General features: G+C 33.4%; 1 protein-coding gene across 1 annotated transcript; it reads right to left on the minus strand.

Annotated features, from left to right (window-relative positions):
* Positions 1-1,736: 1,736 nt before the first annotated feature.
* Positions 1,737-14,848, minus strand: LOC145684709 (pancreatic lipase-related protein 2-like). Its single transcript, XM_081757085.1, has 7 exons — positions 14,729-14,848; positions 13,264-13,414; positions 9,981-10,120; positions 6,458-6,709; positions 5,672-5,875; positions 4,541-4,694; positions 1,737-2,236 (listed from the first exon to the last, which is right to left on the minus strand). The coding sequence occupies exons 1-7, from the start codon at positions 14,778-14,780 to the stop codon at positions 2,173-2,175; spliced, it is 1,017 nt and encodes a 338-aa protein (XP_081613211.1). The 5' UTR covers positions 14,781-14,848; the 3' UTR covers positions 1,737-2,172.
* Between the last annotated feature and the right edge of the window lie 6,662 nt (positions 14,849-21,510).

Raw genomic sequence — 21,510 nt, forward strand, 5'->3', positions numbered from 1 at the left:
CTTAATGATGAGAGCCGAACTCTCATGTAATTTCACACGACTGTGCTGTGCTTACCTTTTCTTTTTTCTTCACTACAAATTAAAAATATTCACCTTCCCCAAATCTTAAAAAAAAAAAAAAAAAAAAAAAACGATTTTCAACATTGCGAAAAACATAGCTGTAAGTTTCTTCAGTTTGCTTACACATCCATTTCAAAATATGTCTTCTGCTGGTGAGGAATTACTCGAGAAGTTGGAATGGAACTACTCGAACACTTCGAGGAATAAAAATAATCGAGTAGTTCAAGTAGTTTCGCTTGATTATACCCATCTCTATGCTCAGGTATGGTGCCTTTAGATGTTGTCTTGTAAACAATGTGACTCCTTTGGCTTTTTGCTTGACATTTTTAATCTTTTAGTGATGTGTACCTGTTCTATCCATTAGTATTCCTAAACATTTGTATGTGATATTTGATTGATTGTCGTGACGATTGATTATTATGAATCTATCAAAGCCTTTTCTAGTTTCTATGTTGGATGGATAGAAAATACTTCTTGTCTTGTTGAAGTTGATGATGAGGCACCACCTAGTACACCACTGAGCACAAATCTTCAGCTGCTTTGAGAGTTGTTGCTTTGTGAAGTGTGACGTGACGGCCCTGTCAACGGCATACAATCCCAGTTAGCAATTTATTTCTGATGTCCATGGCATGTCGTTCACGTATAATACAGAGTGGCCCAAAAGTAGGTATATAGCCCTATGTTGTTCAAATACTTTATTTTACTTTATTTTAATTATGAATGTATTACTTTCGATCTGTTCCAAGTTTAACGTATAAGTGAAAATATGTTAGAAACAAATAATAAGGAAACTAAATCAATACCTATATGGATATTAAAAAATAAATGATATAAAATGTCATGAGCCAATCAGTACGGGACTGTATACCTACTTTTGGCGACCCTGTATGTATAAGAGCCGGGACTACTTGTTCACTGTGCAGTGTGATCTCATTAAAAGCTTCGATGTTAACCTTTATTCTTCTGATTGTTAGGAAGTTTTTAATCCAATGTATAATTGTGGTAAGTACGTCTACATTTATGTTTAAACATAATTTTATTGTGTTACGCGATGTCGAATGCACTTGAGAGGCTATGAATATTGCTCCTCCTTTGAATTTTCTTAGTGTAGTTTTATTATGTATTTCGCTATTTTGACACCTTGCTAAAAGAAAAAAAAACTCCCATAAATACACGGCAACTCAAAGACATTCTCAGAAAGATACTCCAATGAGAAGCATTTGGCTCTCTTTGAATCCCCCAATCAGAAGAAAAGAGAATAATCTAAATGTGTCATCCAGAATCCAGCAAATTTATGAAGAAGAAGAAGAGGGTCAGCCATCTCAAACACAAAACAAACGACGCAATTCTCTCTCGGGGATTTTCGATCATCTCCAATTTCAAAAATGTGCAATAGTTCGTTATCTAGAAACTTTATCTCTACCATGTCCGTTACACACATAAGAAAGACAATAGTTTATAAAGTATGCTGAGGTAAAATATTACCTAGATATATGCCTTTCTCTTACAAACACAAGAGGACTGTATTTTTTGCACTCTGTTCTACACTATTATATTTTCCTGACAACGAACATACAATCTCAGCTGATAAAACTATAGACAATTTGTAAATGTGGGTAATCAATAAAGAAATAAGAAAATTAAAATGTATGATTTTATTGCTTTTAAAAGTTATATGGAAGTGTTTTAAAGACAATGTTTTCATATATGTAAATATCAGAACTTAACAAGATACTTAATTGTTTTAGTTTCTTTGTACAAAATAACCAGAAAAAAGTTTTATCTGAGAATGAAAAAAGTTGTATTGCCTGTTAATGTTACTTTCAATTATATATTTTTTTGAAATGAAAATTAGAATTCAATCTTTGAGAAAAATAGTAACAAAACACTATACAACATTAAGTTTTAGTGCTAAGGAAGTACATTCTTAGTTGTTGGCAGATAATAAAAGGTTTTTCACACTTTGCTAATTATCCAGATACCTCCATGTTTTCACATATTATTATCGAACCTTCATAACTTTTACAATACAATTTGATCACCAAAAGATATATATATAATTTTTTTGTTAACAATTGTTTTGTTCAGATCTTTTATCCATGTTGGATTTTCTTAAATTGTTCCTAATGCATATGGTGGTGAACTGTGTGTTTGCAGGTAGTAGTTGCCTCGGGCACTGCAATCAGAAATGAACGTTTGATTAAATCAGGAGTAAAAAACAGTGTATGAAGGATGTAATAAAAAATACTATTCGTATACATAATACATCGTAAATTCTTATTACTCGTATAATATACTTAATTTTCCAATAAGATTGATATAATTTATTTTGATGTATTTGATACTAGGTGAAATAAATTGTAAACTGAGAAATAACACATTATTGAAATGTATATTTAGGAGTTACCTGTTCTTCACAAGGAAGGATAAAGTTAATAGAAAATATTTTAAGGATATATTTCCCCTAATTTCCTTAGAGATCACATTTGAATTGAAATGCAAACTCAGCTAAAATCAAGTGCTAATGCTTCAAACATTCATTTTCAAATGATACAGCCGTTATTTTTTCTGAAAAACTTTAAGCTCCCTTTAGAAAGAAAACCTCATTTGTATAAGTTGGGACTAAAACAGAAATTGTCCTCTTTTCTTTCTTAAAATCGGGATATCCAGAAACGCTGGGGCATGTGACTATTGTTTTTAATTACTTTATATACTAAGTTTTTCTTTTTTTTAATTTCTAACATGAAAAGCTCGAGAGATACACTATATTCCGTACAGTTTTAAACCCTTCACCTTAGGAAACGCATTTTAATGAAAGGAAGGATAAAGTTAATAGGAACAGTATTAACCTATGTTCAAATCTTTATTTCAAACAGTTCAGTTATTTTCAGGTGGTGAGTAGAAATAAAATAGTAATTTCAAATTGGTGAGAAAAATATAGAAATCTGTCCCTTTCCCACTTGAAATCGGAATCTTCGGAAACACTGACACACGCATCTGCATTTTTTTTAAATGAAAAAATGAAATGAAATTTTTGAGTTTTACGTCCCACGCTTATGCCAGTTAGGCTAAAGGAGACGGTGATAATGAGCGATGAATGAAATGGTGGAATGAAGAAAGTGGGAGGAAACGGGAGAACCCCGAGAAAACCCACGCACACGGTGTTTGTCCACCACAAAGTTCACTTGGCGGGAGCAGGGTTTGAACCCGAGACCCCTAGCAGCAGAGGTGAACGCTCTATCACTGAGCCACCGCGGCCCCCCTTTTTTTTTTTAATGAAAAGTATTTTACATCAAGTTTTAACTTTCTAACTTGGGGAGCTCGTGAGATATCCAATTTTTTTTTCGATAACTTTCGAACCTTCTTTTTCCGTCTTAGGATGCGAATTTAATCAAAGTTATATAACAAAAGATCACTTCCAAGTAGGTGCTTACAATATTCAAACAAATCACATCAAATAATTCAGTCGTTTCCTGTGGTGTCATCACAAACAAGATAACTTTCATTTTTATTTATAGAGATCGCAGATCAAAGAATACCTACGTGGCATAAACTGAAATATATCAGTCCTGCTTAATATAAAGAGTTAACCTAATAAATATTTTATTAAATAAAATAGGATAACGCAGTGAGACGTTAGTGCATCCATCTATCTATTACTCAGCACGATAACTCTTGAACAGATTCGCATTTTTTAACTCTGATTTTTGCAATAGATAGTTGGAGTAATTATTTCGGATCAGTTCTTCAGTGGAATTAATCCATTAAAGGATTAACGGATAACGGTGGCTATCTATAGCCCACATTACAATATTGTAAGCGTATCTTTTATTCGGTTTCATTGAAAAGATAGCTAGAGCGATTATTTCAGACCGATTCGTTAATAGAGTTAATCCGTTAAAGTATTAACGGATAACGGTGACTGTAACGGTGGCTTTCTATAGCTTATATTCCATTATTAAATTCAGTTTTTGCAATAAATAGCCAGAGCGATTATCTTTGCCAAGTTCGTTAATGAGGACATTCTGCTAACGGACTAACGGAAAACTGCGATTTTAACTGCGACTGTCTATAACCCATATCCCGTAATGCAAGGGAATTTTTGAATTCTTTTTCTCAGATAGCTAGAGCGATTATCTCAGCCTAGTTCATTAATGGAGTCAATCTGTTACCAGATTAACAGTTAGCGATAATTTAACGGTGATTGTCTATAGTCCATATCTCATACATGTGAGCTTTTTTAAATTCTTCTTTTTTTTTCAATAGATAGCTAGATCTATTATCTCGCCTGAGTACGTTAATGGGGTTAATCTGTTAACGAGTTAACGGCGACTTTAACGGTGGCTATCTCTAGCCGAGTTCATTAGTGGAGATAATCCCTTCAGGTAACAGTGACTAACGGTGTCTATACATATCCCATACATGGAAATATTTCATGGAATAATCTCTGCTGTCTTCATCAGAATTCATTCTTTCTTACCTTGAATCTACAGGATCTCCCATTATAGCAATGTTGTCAGATGCACATACACGATCTTCAAAGTCTGACCAACTGGAACATTGTTTAGCTAGGAACTCATCTGAAACGATGGATTCTGCAAAATAGTCCACAGATCTACCATGACTGCAACCACCTGAGAAAAAGAAAAAAATGTAATTAATTAGCAGTTTATTTCATAGAAACGTACTACATAATTACATAATCTCAATTTTTTTTTTTAAGAAACTAATACCGTATTCTAGTTTGAGAAATTAGTTTCCTTTTAAATGACACTATATGCTTCCCCAAAACGATAGATGTGGCTTCCTTGCTGAATATGGTTGCTTTTTACTACATATTACAGGTGTAAGTTAATTTATACGCATTTTATACGATCAATGTTGCCAATTGGCAACCTTAGAAGAATCAAGTTTCTTTCTTTAAACCTAGATATCCACACTTCTGTGAATCAATCTTGTAATATCATCCAGCTCATTTTGTTCTGTAAATATCTGTGAAACAGGCAGTGTATCAAACTTATTAAACTGTAATTAAAAATTATGTTCTTCTAATCTTACACCTTTTGATTTCTTTTAAGTTTAGGGAAATGTTACTGAACCGTAATATAACAATTTTCGGTAACATTTAGATTTGGACAAGTAACTATTAATTAACTATATAATACATAATACCCATTCAATTATGTTTGACAGGATACATTCGATTGAATGGGCATCGAAGTTCATTTCAACACTGTTTCAAAAATGTGGGTGTACTTCTATAGTCTAGTATAAAATGAAGGCATAAGTGTTCTAGTCATAAGTTATTTTTGTATACTTTGATATCAACAGTCGACCGTACTCTTCAGAAGTAGAAGAATAAATTGTTATAACATTAGCAAGTTCCTAATTGCAATTTTGCATACTATGCACTGGTAGATTCGTGTAGGTCAATTTCGAATTCCGAGTTTGCTTTTATTGCCAATTAATTTCCAACCCCTGACATGCAGCAAAAATAAAGTTAGACTTTAGCAGCAAAAATGTCTAAAGGGACCGAAAGTTAAGTTTTAATATAACCTTCTATAATTGTTATTTATAACTTATATAGTCGGATAATTCAAGAGCGTCTCACCTCCCACCAAGTCTTGAGCACCACAACCAGGCTGACCAGCATTTCCGCCGTTGGGATAGAAATCAACATGGCCGACAGAGTAATCAATTCCAAGGAGCCCTTTACAAGTATGAATGACGTCGACAAATTTTGCATCTGTAGGATCGAGTCGTCTTGCCGGCGCAGAAACATCGATTTCATACAATGGACCAGCAGGATCCAATCCTGTGAAATAGAAGTTTAAAGTATGTACATAACCTAGCTTTATGTAGTACAGCTCTGTTCTTTTCCTTAATTACCACGAGCTCATAAGTGCCTTAATTTATGTGACAATTACGCACAATTAAGTCATTGAAATGAACTATTGTAAATATTGAATATCGTTGTTAAGTTAAACATCCCTTTTGAATTCTCTTTTCAGTTGTACTCTCTTGTATCATATCTTTCACTATTATGTCCCTTATTTGTTGGTTTACATAAAAGTTTGTTTTATGAGTCTTCGGTTAATGAATTTTTTTATAACACTCATATTAACAAATCATAGTCTAATTTGCCAAACTTGGATCTTAGTAAATATTTAATTTCAATTTTACGTTATAAGTAGAAATATTACAATACTCACAAAGCGGTTTCTACAAAGAATAAATTATCTCGACCTCTTCATACACTTACATGTGTAACAATGTAATCTTACTACATAATATATATTCATAAGGATATTAGTAAAATTTTCCCTGGGAAACCTTGCTGGACTCATAAAGAGTTCCAGAAAAAAATTGTAAGCTGGAGAGAAGTGTTATAACCTACCTGTGATCCTCCCTACAGCACCAACTGAAACGTTGGCTCCAACAAAGCCTGCTACGTGAGCTCCAAGACTGTGTCCAATGATATGAAAATCTGATAGTTTAGCTCCTCCACTGGTAACAAGGAAATCGATGAGGCGACTTCCATAATGTCCAACATCGGGCATTTGTGCAACAACCGTAGGATACATGATATTGCCTGCCACTGCTGACCAATCGAGCGCTATTACATTGTAGTCTCCTTTACTGAGATAATCTGCAATGAAACAACTGCATCAGAAGGTTTGTATCATTATAAATTTAATCTATATAATTAATGTATCGAGACGTGACATATCCAAGGTTTTCCTTTGTATGAGACGGTAATTTGCAGCTGTATGTTTACTTTTTATGATACCATTTCATTTTACCCATTCTGTCTTCTGGACTTTTTAAAAAAGGGAGAACGAGGAAATTTATAAACATTTGTTAAATATTGAATATAATGTAATAACAATGATGTAGTCTAAAATAAAATAACTTGTGAATTTGCAAATTCTGAAATTCATTAAATCTAAGCATTTAAGTCTTATTCCGCTCTTTCATTATAAAATATTATATATTAAACATGTAACTGTTGACAACAGATCCTCCAGTCTAAATAGTCACAAAGCTATTCTCTGGCTTTTGTTCATAAATTCGAATTTGATTTCCGGTAGAGCTCATATGGCTGGAACCTCACGTTACATTGTAAGTTCAAGTTTTACTTATACTCAAAATGTTTGTTTGTATCTCAGGTCTATGAAGATTTTTCTTTTTGGAAAAATGGCACAATAATTAAACATATACCTAGGTAGGTTTCGTTATTAAATTAGTTTTCTTTTATTTATATAATAAAATACAACTTTATTATATCCTGTGAAGCTTCCATAGGTACATCTGGATTAACGTCCCTATCGTTAAAGTTGAAGTGTGCCAGCTTTCTTAAAAAATCTTCATAGAATAATGATAAATGTTTACGGCCCACATTAAATCGGAGCTGCTGATCCATGCTAAATGTAATAATTTTCCTCTCTGAGAACCAAAGTAGGGCATCCTCATTTCATAACAAACACAGAATTCCAAATATCTCTTAACTTTAGTACAATCGAAATTTTCATGTTTCAATACATAGACCGGATTTGCGAGCAGTGCGTTAAAACATTAGACTACAACAGCACTTAAATATTACTCCCATTGATTGCGGATCATTATTAAGTATTATTCCATCATGGGCAGTATTTCTATCAAAATTGAGAAGAGTTTATGTCTTACAACCCTTAGTTTGACTATTCATCTTAAATCTCAATTATTCTCCCTCTGTTTGGGTAATGATATTGAATTTAAAAGAGTTTTCCCGCCTTATGCAGAGTAGTTTTGAAGTATGATTAGCGTCATACTAAAGGCCTGACTACGGCAGGAAACATATTTTTAGTCGACCTCTTTAATATGGCACTAATCACGCGACAAAACGACTCTACATAAGGCCCTTCATGTTTAAGAGTGAAACACGTAGAAGTTGTTATGTTCGTAGAAGGATTAATAGAAAGTGTTGGATCAGAAGGATGTGAGTGGGAACTTTTTATCCCTCTATCTTCGTTTGAATGGGCTCTGAGGGTCACCTAGATCCTCTAAAATGAATACCTTCGACAATCAAGGGAAGTAAATGTACCAGAGGAAGGTCTTGACTACATAAATCTTGAATAGTTATTTTTGTCTCACTGATGTATGACGCAGCAGTAGGCTTTTCGTAATAAGAACAGAGAGAACAAATTGCACAGAGAAGGGGAGGGAATGAGTTAAGTGGGATTGAATAAAATTACTGTTTGAGAGTATATGGTTACTCATGAAATAAGACTACATTGACGTTCAATTGTTTCCTAAAGGAACTAATCTTGGATAGAGAGTTCAATGCTTTGCATGAAGTTGAAAACTAAATTTAAGGGGTTTGTCAAACTTTTAGAAAGGTTTCTCAAATTCATCCACTTTGTGTTTAAACTTTTAAACTCTTCTTTTGTAGATATGCAGTTGAAGGTTTCTAGCTATTCTCATGATTATTTGGTTTGGATTCTGTGTTTCACAGTTTAAACACTGAAAGCTCAGCTGAAATATACTTGGCCATACCGGAAGAAAGGATCGCATTCGAGAGGATACTAAAAGAATAAAGAAGATATTTTACATCTTGTTTTCAGATACAGCGTTGCCCATTTACAAATCGTATGATAGTGTTTACTATTCGAATTTGAAAATAAAGCAATTGAGAAAAGGTTATTGAAAACATGATTTCAGTCTTCGGATTAGGTTAGGATGAAACAATAAAAAACAAAGCAAGAAAGTTGACATCCTCTAGGATTTGAACACACGACCGCATGATTAACAGACTAATTGCCCAAGCTACTCGACTACTTCTCACGCTATATTAAATACGTTTATTTTGTATAAAATGGTTCTTTGGTCCATATTGAGTTTTGTTTACAGTTAGATAGACTGGATTTGTGGCAAACAATTGGAAGTTACATTTCTTACTATGCATAAGCATATTGTTTGCACAAGCCACATATTCTTTAATGGCACAATAACTGAAACAGGTTGTATTGATGAAATGATAGGGGTTATTCATCGTTACTAATAATAACATAATAACAATCACCTAAACAATAAAATCTGATGAAGAAAATATTTAACTCAAACTAATGATCGCGTCTCTATAGGACCTTAAATGGCTTGTCGAAACTTACACGAAAGGATTTCAACTACAGTTTTTTTGCAACCCAAAGAGACTAATTAGCGTAGATAAGTAGTTACTTTCTTGAATTTCCAAGCAGAAAATTTGAGCTCAAATGGCCGTAAGATCGGTCTTTTTAACGTGCTTTAATTTCAATTTCAATCAACATTCAACATGTTAAACAAGATCTTCTCCCGTGGAGATGGAAAGTAATGTGTGAATGACGAGGAAAGGAGGTGGGACTATGCATGAAGGCAAATATTTACAAACTTAATTGTTTCAATTGTTCAAAATTTGATATTTTCAGTTTATTTCGACGATTTTCTAACACATGTATGATCAGTGTTTTTTCCTTTTTCATATGCGGTATGTAATAAAATAACATACATATAATGAGTTATAAAGTCGTTGATAGGTATCATTCATTGAACAAGACATAGAGGTAAATCTCAAAATGAAGAACATTTTGGTGTGTCTACTGATTGCACAGCAAAACATGCAACGATTTCAATTGGCTAACAGTTTTTGTGCAATGGACAGGTCCTAATGCAGTTATAGCAGTCAGGGATGCAATTACTTCTGTGGCTGATTGTGCGTTTGTGCTTCATGTTTTCACCATCTAAATATTTAGAAACTTTTAATAATTATAACCAATTATTCTAGGTTGTTCAGTATTTCTTTCACATTAAATGTTTCTTGTGATATTACTACTTAACGACATTTCCAAGTAAAGTATTTGTTAGTCCCTTTATATAGTGTATACAAACTAAAGAAAACAACTTACTGTTTCTCACTTCTGACCAAGTGTTAGCATTTGATTGAAAGCCATGAATTAAGATCTTGGTTGGGTTCGCATTATTAAAAGTAGACCTTCCTAGGGTTGTGATGTCACCAACTTTCAGTTGATATTGCGTCTTATGGTCTCTGTAAAAAATATTAAGAACAACAGAATATTAAAATATAGTCTACGTAATTATTTCACTAACAATGTATAGTACGGGACAAGAATAAACGACCAAAAATGCCATTAGTTTTAATGGTATTTTTGGTCGTTTATTCTTGTCCCGTACTTTATAGTGTCAAATGTGAACATATAAGTGTCACTTATGTTCTGCAAATTATGAAGGTGAGGAATAAGAAGTGTATATCTAATGCAATTTTACTTGTTAGTTACATTTTCCACTTTCTTTAATCTTTTTATTTATTTGACAAAGAAAATACCCTAATTTTATGCTCGCTTTTCGAGCATTGCTAGTGAAAACATTCGAGGCTATGGTCGCACTGAAACCTGCCACAAAGTAGACTCCTACTGACCACGTGACTCATTTTTTCTCTTATGGATGAATTAAAAGAGTAGTCCGAAGCAGTAGAGGGATAGCCCTTTGAGATTCAAAGTACACCGTTAAACCCCAAGCTAAATTTTGTTCTCAATTCTATATACTTACTTTTTGTAGTCATTACATCAAAAGGAATAAAAAGTATTCTCCTCATCTTTAGAACTGTTTCATAGAGTAGTGTATTGTTGGTTCATAAGCAACCAGTTTCTAAACATTATTATGTGATGTTTCACAGTATCTTCTCCATCTGCAAGGTCTTAGTTTCTTGCTTGTTTTTATATGAAAGTTCCAGATTGCTGATTTCATTTTCACACAGACTACATGAAACTATCGTTACAAAAATGTTCTAATTCGTGCCTTCAGGACGGTGAAAGTTATTAAATGTACGGTAACAGGGAAATGAAACTTTTCGGATCATGGTTGTAATCAGAAAAAATCGGAGCAGATAAGAACATAAAATATATTTTCTCTTATTAACAGAGATCGATTTAGAAGCATCGCAAATGCATTGAATACTGTAATAAAATACCATATTTTTGATGATTTTTTTTCATGAATCCGTTTATCAGAGATGATATAAGCAGGGGCAAATAACTTAACTTATAATTAAGTTACTACTATGCTTAGTGGAGTAGTTATATGAAAATCACGTATTACTTTTTTCAAAAAAGATTCCTTCCATGAAACCACAAATACCCTTGGTTGAAAATATCTAACACTACTTCTTCACAAAATTATTGTTTCAGCAAATGAGCAAGTTAATTAGGAAGAAAACTTTGTCTATAATCTTTCTACGGTCTGGATGGATCCTTGAAACCGTGCCATCGATGTTTCCAGGATGATTAGTTATTACCGTAATTATTTCCGTAATCTTGATTTTGTGTCGCGTACATTGAGTTAATTAAGTATGGTTTTGAGACTGGGCTTCATCTATTCTAACATGAACACTTTCTCAGCTATCATAGATATTTAAAAATATATTCTGTTAGGAAAAACTTAAGTCTGAGTCCTTCAGCACTCGTCTTTCGAATTTTGATAGGCTTCAATATAATCCATGTATATCTTAGAAAGGAACAAATGTTTGTGTTGTAATTATCGATTAATCTGAAATGTGCTCTTGTCTGATATCCTTCTTTCACATCCTTATAGCGTTTTAGCAGTGGTAGAAATCAGAAATGGGACAATACAAATAAGTGATCTTTAGTAAACCTACAAACGAAAAATATGAGAGAAAAGGTAGGAATGGGATAGTTTAGTTGATATTTGGAACCTGAGATAAACTATAATTTCGTCAAAAAAAAAAAAAAAAAAAAAAAAAAAGACTGTACATTTCCTTGAAAGAATTAGAAAAGCAGAAGGAAATTATAAGTTTGCTGAAGGTAAGTCTTAGTAAAATAACCAGCAAGGTAGAAAGAAACAAAATAATCTGTCAAATATGTTTGAAATTCGTAATGGTTTAAGACAGGACACTTTATTCTTCTTAATTTTTTAAAACTTCGACTCAGTTTATACGGACAGGAAAACTTCATTTTATACGGACAAGAAAACTTTGAAGTTGAGTATAGAGGATTAACACTAAGTACTTTAAATTAAGTAGCTATTCGTGTGTGCGGATATGCTTGATATGAAATATGTTCAATACAAGAAAATGTGACTGTCTTTCTGACAGCATGCATAGAAATCGTCTAGACTTGAACTTGTTTAAGACAACACACTATACACAGTAATAACTCTAAGCTATTCTTGCGAAATCAGCAGAAACATTGCAATTAATGACAAGAGGTGGAAAAGGAAGTAAGGAGTAGAAAAAATACCTACTTAATAGCAATTAAAAGGAACAAGAACAAAGGTAATGAAGAAATAAAAAGTGTATGAATAGCTGTTAAGGTAATGATACTATTCCCCACAAAATCTTTGTTCGTTGTTATTGACATAAAATAGCTTATGACTAGGTAAGGACTATATAACCTTTATTTTAATAGTTATCTTTGGTTGGCATGAAAGTTGGTTGGTAATGTTTAGAGGATAGGAAGGACTGAGGATTTAAGCAAAGTAATAACGAAAATATGTGCTGTATGATGCAAAAAAAGAGAGAAAAATGAAATGAAATGAAATCTTTGAGTTTTACGTCCCACGCTTATGCCGGCTAGCTAAAAAGAGAAAAAGGATGGATGAATGTATGAAGTCACACGACATGGAGGTAAACAATACGCGAATATGTTATGAATCATTTATCGAAATTAAAGGTGGACTATCAGATTCTTGGTTGGAAAATTCACGCAGGATATGTACAAAGTTCGAAAGCTATGAGAAATATTATTTTAGTCGGCTAAGAAGAATACAAATTGGATATCATAATAGTAATATTTCAAATAAATTGGGTCTTAGGGAAATATGTAATATGATAATAATCCTTGTTCGATTGAATTTTACAGAAAGTAGGATCCACTAAGAAAATTTGCTTTCTGTGACCATGTGGTAAGTAAACCATCAAGTTGGTTGGATTCAGAAGAACTTTAAATAGAAACACTTACCTTGCGTTTATTAAAGTGCAATTTCACTAGGAGTGTAGCAACTTCACATGACAATAAATTAAATCAATTAATTCGCAGAAGTGATACAATCTATTCTTAACATCACTTTAGCTTTTTCTTTCTTTTTTCTTTCTTTTTTTTCTTTTTTTTTTTTTTTTTTGTTACTCCTAGTAAGAGGGATTTGTTGTATTCTTACCTAGTGTAAAGATAGAATATCACATCATTTTCTGCGTTGATTTTGGGAATGGATTTAGGCATCTCTAGCGAAGACACTCGAGGAATACCGTCTTTATCCAGAAATGCAATAAATTCTCCATGCCTGTTGTGTTTGCCAATATCAGCAGCATCTAGAACATAACAAGGTATTAAATTAAAAGTTATTTCAATTTTAACATTTCTCTTAACTATAACAAATAATGCTGAAAATAACACTTTTCAGTGATTTTCTATAACAACCAGAGTTAACCAAATCGTAACCCGGTCTCAGGTTTACTATGCCTAATGAATTTCATTCTCAGTAATTTGAACGAAGCTCACGCTATCTCAAGCTCGGACTTAGGGCCACGGTGGTTCAGTGAGAGAGCGCTCACCTCTGGTGCATGAGGTCCTTGGTTCGATCCCAGCTCGCGCCAAGTGAGCTTTGTGGTGCAAAAACACTGTGCATGTGCATTTTCTCAAAGTTCTTCAATTTCCTCCGACTTTCTTCATTGCACCGCTTTATTCATTTCTGATCATCACCGTCTGCTTTAGCCTAGCAGGCGTAACCGTGAAATGTAAAACTAAAAGATTTCATTTTATTTCATTTCATTTTCAAGCTCGGACTATTTCACAAGTTTGACCTCACTATCTTCAATGAGGCTCTTCGCTCTTGTTAAACTCATTGAGCTCGTGACCCTAAAGGGTTCGAAGTTGCAATCTTCAAAGGGACTTGCACTCACTTGAACTCAGGTTCTAGCTCGATTTCCATTTTAGGGCTCGCGCCCAAATATTGATCTCCGTCCCGTTACCCTAAGAGCCTAGGCTGTGAGTTTGAAATCATTCTAAAAAAGAAGAAATACTGAAATAGATATTAAATTATCATCCTTGCTGTTCCACTGGCTAGTACACACACTTTTGGAGGGATCAAAAGACGTCAAAGCGTTTACACTAATATAATATTATAAAGATTGTTATAAAACTTATCAATGTTTCATTCGGACCAACCTAATATTATAATGATTTTTATAAAATCTACTAATGTTTCATTCACATCAACGTAATATTGTGAGGGTTGCAATACAACTTAGCAACGTTTCATTCGACAACCAATATTGTAGGGATTGTTATAAAACCTAGACAATGTTTCATTCGCACTAACCAAGTGTCAAAAACTTGTGTTCGGGGAAACTAAGAAAAACATTGCTACTTTCACAATATGAAAAAGTTCAATGCAGATAGCACATTCTCTTAGCAGTTATACAAATAAGAGCCGTATTGGCACTTAGATCTTATAGCAGGGCGTTGGCATGGGACGTAGATCACATATCAGCAACAAAACAATATTTTCTAGTTTTGGCACTTACTAGTTAGATCATCTAGCATTTCAGTTCTTCATATGCTATATATATAGCCTACATATTTAATAAACTATTGAAGTACTAAATTAAAGGTTATAAACTTACCTAAACACAACAAGCACGCTAGTAAAGTTGCAATAACTGGAAGTCTGGCCATCCTGTGTCAGTTGGTGAGACAGTACTCATTACATATTTCAGCTTCTCTTACTTTTATATGCATGAATGATCACGAACAAACAAAATAGGTGCATTTATCCTTATCAATCGATGTTCAAAATCATTTATTCTCTATCACTTTATCTCGTTTGTTTTTCTGTTTATTTCCCAAATCTCAACTACTTTTGTTAAACGATCTTAAAAAAGATATAATCTTTACAAGATGCTATTTTTACCATTTATTGTCAAATCATGATATATATACAATTCATTTTATTATTGTTTTCCGATATTACTTATCTGAATGACTATTCTGTTAAGTCAATTAGAGATGTTAATTAAAGTTTATTTTTCCTTTTTAGTCTGTCTTTAGTTGTTAAGTCTGTCTCAAGATATGTTCCAGGGATAGTTTATTGGTTTAGATCTCGCTCGTATTTTTATGGTTGAGAAGATCGATATTAACCGAAAAGATCGATATTATTCATAGGAGCTGGGATACAACTATTTTTTTTATTATTATTTGAAATCACCATTAAATGATTATACTTAAATGGAATTATGCCTCTTTCACATGGATTATATATATATATTTAAATTACCAGTTGTAGCTTTAACTATGAAGGCAATTACATGATGTAAGCTACATAGTGCTATTTAAAAATGAAAGTGACGATGTTTGTGTCTTAATAACTCTTGACAACCTGACCGATCTCGATCAAATTTTCAACATGGATGAAGTTCATACCTCGGATGGTATTTGTCGTTTCACTTTGACAGTGCAACTTAGGGGAGGGGGAAGGGGAAGATATATAAAAATGATAAAAAAATGACTTTATATTAGTGTCAAATTCATAGTTTTCGGAGTCTCTGAGATGAACAATGACACTTCCGATGCTATTTAAATCCAAATTCAGCAACGCAACTTGGGGAGGGAAGGGGGGAATATGTAAAAGTGATCGAAAATGACCGATATTATTGTCGAATTCATAGTTTTCGGGGTTGCTTAGAAGAGCAGTGACACTTTCGATACCATTTAATTGAGTTGATCTTTAGTTTAACGTCCGGTTCAGTAGCGAGGCTATATGAGACGTAGATCTACTATTAACGTGGAATCCGAACCACATGAACTCCCACGGGGAATCAAATCGGGTCTCCCACGCTAACCGCTTGGCCACGAAGGAGCACTCGATGCCACTTAAATCCAAAGTCTACCACCATTAGTACTCCTAAGGGGAGAGATGGTGAAGTGTAAAAATAAAGAAAATGACCGATACTAATGTCGAATTCATAGTTGTTTGAGTCCCTAAGTTGATTGGTGACAGTTTTGGGGCCCTTTATGTCCAAAATTAAACGTATTCTTCCCGTGAAGAGAACGTTTATTCTGCTAGTTGAATATAATAACCAGTTTTATCACAAGAATGAGACACAAGAATAATAAAATAAAAATATCATTTTACTTTATACGATTGCTCCCGGAATTGTTAGAACATCCGTTACAGGGGCGGATTGACTCACCCAGCTAACCACAAATCCCTAAGTGGGGTAAGTTTATAAAGGCGAAAGTTCCTGTTTCTAGACGGACAACTCTGATAGCAAACCAGTTTTGATGATGGGCCAACTCTGTAGCTAAGTGAAGTGAGAAAGTTTCCCGATCCGCTCCTGATCAGTTATGATGATCAAGATAACAGGTGCTCTAACGAAAGTGTTTACTAGGAATGTTTTCCAGCTGAAAAATAGGTTTTCCAAAATCTGATAACGGATTTTGAAAGCTCCTTTAAAGGTGTAACATTTTCCAAAATTGAAGCTGCTAATAAGCATGCATTATGATGCTCTGCTACAACAAAGATTTGAGGAAAGCAAACCCAAAATATGGTGAAATTTTAAGAGAAATTCAAATTACTTCAAATATATTTAAGCACGATAAACAAATAAACATTGTTCACAGCATAAAGGCTTCCGAAAATGATTACTTTAATGTTCCAAGAAATACACTGTTGCCAACTGTATGCAGTTTCAATTTTTAAATGATACTGCATCATATTATTATCTACATATGGTGACTGAATGATTTATTTATTTATTTAGCAATTCTTATTTTGCATGACGAAGGTAAAGCACTTTACCTTGTTTCACACTTAACCATTTCACACCGAACTTTCACAGAGAATAGTTAATGTAAGTTCACATATACACAATTACATGAAAAGAACATTATAACTAAAAAAGAAAAAATGGCAATAAATAAATCTTAGAAATAAGGAACAAAACATATAGAGGAGTAACTTTCATGATACTGATTGCTGGTAGTCTGTCTCAAGAAAATGTTGTTTTAGTTTCTTTTTAAATAGACAAGTAGTTGGTGAGTTTTCAATTATATCAGGAGTTGAATTCTATAAGCTATATAGTGCCTACTGTAAAAGATTTTGAGTAACAATTTCTTCTATGCAGTGAAAGTTTTAAAGTTAGAGGCTCCCTGGAGCGTGTCATTATGGGACTGAGAGGTTCCTAAGAATTGGCATTGATGATACAAGCACTCAGGTTGATCAATCTTCAGTACTTTTAATAATGCAAATGAACTCCAGTAAGAAAGAAAAGTTGCTAGATTAATTCACTCCAATTGTTTTCTGTAAGAACTCACATGATCATATGGTTGTGGGTGAAATATAAACCGTATGCAACTGTTGGCTATTTTCTGTAACCAAGAAAAATGTTCTTTGGTTAAATCTTGATATACAGTCGTAATAGAACAAGTGAGATAATACTAGTCAGTAGATTCGCGTAATTTTTGTCTTGAGAAAGCAATTTGTCTCTGTATCAAACGTAAGGCTGAATAAATCTTTCTTCATTTTTCTTTTATCTATCTATCTACCTAGGTATATATCTCTATAAATAAAAATGAAAGTGACTATGTTTGTGACTTCATACCTCTTGAACCACACGACGGATCTCGCTCAAATTTTCAACATAGATGAGGTTCCAACCTGGGATCGTCATTATCATTTCATTTTGACGGTGTAACTTACGGGAAGAAAAGGGGATATATATATATATATATATATATATATATATATATATATATATATATATATATATATATATATATATATATATAAATGATCGAAAATGACCGATATTACGTAGTGTCGAATCCATAGAATTTGTCCTGAAAGAATTCACAAAGGCAGTTTTTCTCTGTCGATTAAGAAAAAGTGAGTTTCATTCCACAGTGTGAACCTACAGTCGACTTCCAAACTATTGGAATTCAATGCTCAAACTCAAAGTAGCACTCCTGGTTGCAATAGGTTAATAACATCAAAGATAGAATCTATTCCTCGGACGCTGAATCCATACCTAAAAGACATTACCCGTAATGCTTTACAGTTCTTGTTCTATGACGATAAAGGTTGAAACAAGAAATTATTAATTAGAACCACTTATCAGATTGAACAGACTGTTAAGAGAGGAAATAAAACTTATTCTTAGAAAGCTAAATCGAGTGAAAAAAAAAAAAACACTACATCTCGATATCTTTTACCGTTCTCTACGAAAGTCAATATTAAAACCGTAAGTAGTAGTAAAATTTCAACCGCTTTCGGTTTTGGTAGAGTATTTTAATCCAGCGAAGCACCTAATAGACGCTAGTATGAATCTAACCTGCTAAGGTTTTTGTTAAGTATAATTGCCAGGTTACAAACTGTTTCACAGAATGGAACGGCGGTAACATCTAAAACTAAAGCTGGTAATAAAGCTTCAAAGCTCGTCAATGCTACTTAGTATTGATCTCGAATCTACAGTAATAGATTTCGTCGTGTTCGGACTTATTTTCAAACTATTTTCTGTATATTACTGTAGGATGTCATTTGGATCGTCATTTAATATTTCTATTGATTCATGCAGCTTCACCGGCGAAGATGCAAAATAGTGTTGTAAATCATTAGCACAGAAGTGCAAATTTGCAACATTTATTTCGTTGAATAAAGGAACCCCGAAAACGCCTCCTTGTAACACAACACTTTTATCCTTAGCCAATCAGATCGTTCGTTTATAATGACAAAACATCGACTCCTTCCTAATAAGTATGACTCCATCCAGCCAATTGATGTTTTTGCAAAATGATAATAGTATTTTAATTTATGTAATAAGATATGATGATCAATTGTTTGAAACACTTCACTGAAGTCTAGCCACACTATACTAATAAAGTTTTGCTTTTCCATCGCATCTCTTATTAGACCAAGGGCCAAGGGGGTGATTACTTCCCCCCTAGGGAACTTTTGCCACTATATTAGAAGTGTTCCTTAGGGTACTTAGGATCAAAAAATAGTTGTTGGTCAATATATAAGTGCAACATCAGGGTCCTTGGGCTCTTAACTCTTTAGCACCCGTGTATATTTACAGACATCTCTTTAAATGAGCGTAGATCAGATTGTTAGTGCAACACTGGAACAAGCTATACATCGATCGAGTTGTAAGAGTGTAGGCTTTCAGTTTACGTAACGAGCGATACAGTTTTGCGTACAAAGGAAAAATAATTGAAGGATATTTAAGAAAATTTCCCTTAAAAAATTTCCCTTCTCGCTATTCTTTTAGTTATTCCGTGGCAACAATGCAAACTAGATAAATAATAAAATGTATTTAGGTGTTCTGTTTTATGTTCAACTTAAACTGAAAATTTCGTCTTGATCCATCAAATAACAGCAGAGGAAATATGTATTTTATAGTTTTCACAGGGCTCATAATAATTTTTTTTCGTGGAAGTACGAGTATGACTTTGTGTCAATGTTCCGTTTTATTTTTCTATAGAAAACAAGTGATACAAATTATTCTAGTTGCTTTTCTCATTCGTTATATTACGACAGATTTCCAGTAACGAGAAATCCCCCAGGAAGGTTTTATGCTTTGTTGGTCCATGGTATAATAGAAAATATTTCAAACCAATAATTTTACTGTTGTGCGGTTCCATTATGTTCCTTTGAAAATAGGCCCTACTTGTTGTTTTTGTATTCTACAATGGATATATTTCCAAATATATCTGCTGGTATGTGAAGTTATCAAACAACTCTCAAAGTTATTGCGTAGTGCATGTATTCTCATTATATATGCACACAGACAATCGCACTTAATATAGTATGTAGTTTTTTAATTGCCTTAACATTAAACAATTTGTTATATTCTTTGTGTTCGTGTCTGTCTGTAAGTTGAGAATAGTAGCACATTCGCCCTGAAATCCAGGTGTTCTCAGTTACTCTGGAGAAGATTGACAAACAAAAAGAAGCCAGTCAGACAGACGACAATTGCAACACGAAAAGGGATTACTGTTGTGAAAAATTAAAAAAAAAAAAATCTTTGTAATACACTACACACAAAACGAAACTGACACGAGGACGACAAATTTCATTAAAAAAAAAAAAAAAAAAACTTCCATAAAAACTTTGAGGTCAAAGTACTGCGGTGAGAGACTGACACCGCAAAACTGCACCGCTTAACAGTGACGACGCCAGCTTTAAGTTTTTAGGAGGCCAAAGGAGGGGCAGATACATTTTCGGGGGAGGGGCGGCTATTTGCCATACCAAAAATGACATATTTATTACGTTTGACTTCTTTTACATTACATTGTGTATTTTCGTTGCTGTTTTCATATTAGACCTACATAGTTACAAATTAAACTTATTCCAAGTAAAATTTGTAACTAACAAATAAGTAACGTATGCACATGAAATATTTTTCAATGAAACTTTTGAAGCCTAAACATAAATTGAATTACTTTCGCGTATGCTACAAGTAACACATTTGTCTAGTACTATATGCTACATCTCTCTTTCTCCCTCCCTCGCTCTCTCTCTCTCTCTTTCTCTCTCTCTCTCTCTCTCTCTCTCTATATATATATATATATATATATATATATATATATATATATATATATATATATATATATATATATCGGAGAGAGAGAGAAAGAATTTATGAGGAGCTGCTGAAAATGTCTTAGTCCAATCCAGAAGGAGTGTAGGTACTAGGTAGAAAAATGAAACCATAGTTTAGAAAAGCATATCTCTGTATGTACAAATACCAATTTTCATATTAATAATGAAATTCTTGTTGTTTTTCAAGCCTCTGAAGTGATTATGTGTGCCCAAACAGATAATTTCACGAACATCCAGATCCTAAATGTTATAACATTTTTGTTCCACCAAAGAAAGTTACCGAAGTAAATTAATTAGGAAATCAGTGAAACACCACGGGACTCCCCTCCGTTATATACAGTGGTGAAGAAGTAAGTGGCTTAGTATAAACGTGGCGATTTCTCAACAAATTATGATTTAAATTCAGGATGATTAAAAGCAATGACTCTTCTCGAAATCATGGATGCAATTTGTGACATTATTCTTGAAAATTGCAGCATTTCAGCCAGTGGTGGATATAGCCCGGGACCAGAGGGCCTAGACCACCCCAGTTTTTGAGTGAAAAGAAATAATTTAAGCTATTATTTATATAATTTTTAAAGTGTATAGTAAACTCACGATATACTTATAGTCTGAGGTCTGGCTATACCCCGCTTTCTCAGTTTTTACCTTCTCAGCAAAACTTGTGTCAGAGGTTCTGGGCATTTCTTTCGAACTCGTCGGTAGAATAATTCAGAATGTCTTGGGTATGCGCAAGTTCTCGGCATAATGGGTTCCCAAAAAATTTGTCAGGAGAATACAAGAGTGACGGCATTAAGAGAAGTCTTC

Source organism: Thermobia domestica, chromosome 5 (genome assembly GCF_964235325.1).
Source record: "Thermobia domestica chromosome 5, izTheDome1.hap1.1, whole genome shotgun sequence".
NCBI lineage: Eukaryota > Metazoa > Arthropoda > Insecta > Zygentoma > Lepismatidae > Thermobia > Thermobia domestica.

Coding starts and splice junctions, on each gene's coding strand:
- LOC145684709 (XM_081757085.1), bottom strand. CDS start 14,780: ATGGCCAGACTTCCAGTTATTGCAACTTTACTAGCGTGCTTGTTGTGT. Junction 13,415..14,728: donor AGCGTGCTTGTTGTGTTTAG/GTAAGTTTATAA, acceptor GTTATGTTCTAG/ATGCTGCTGATATTGGCAAA. Junction 2,237..4,540: donor GGAGATCCTGTAGATTCAAG/GTAAGAAAGAAT, acceptor TTCTGATTGCAG/TGCCCGAGGCAACTACTACC.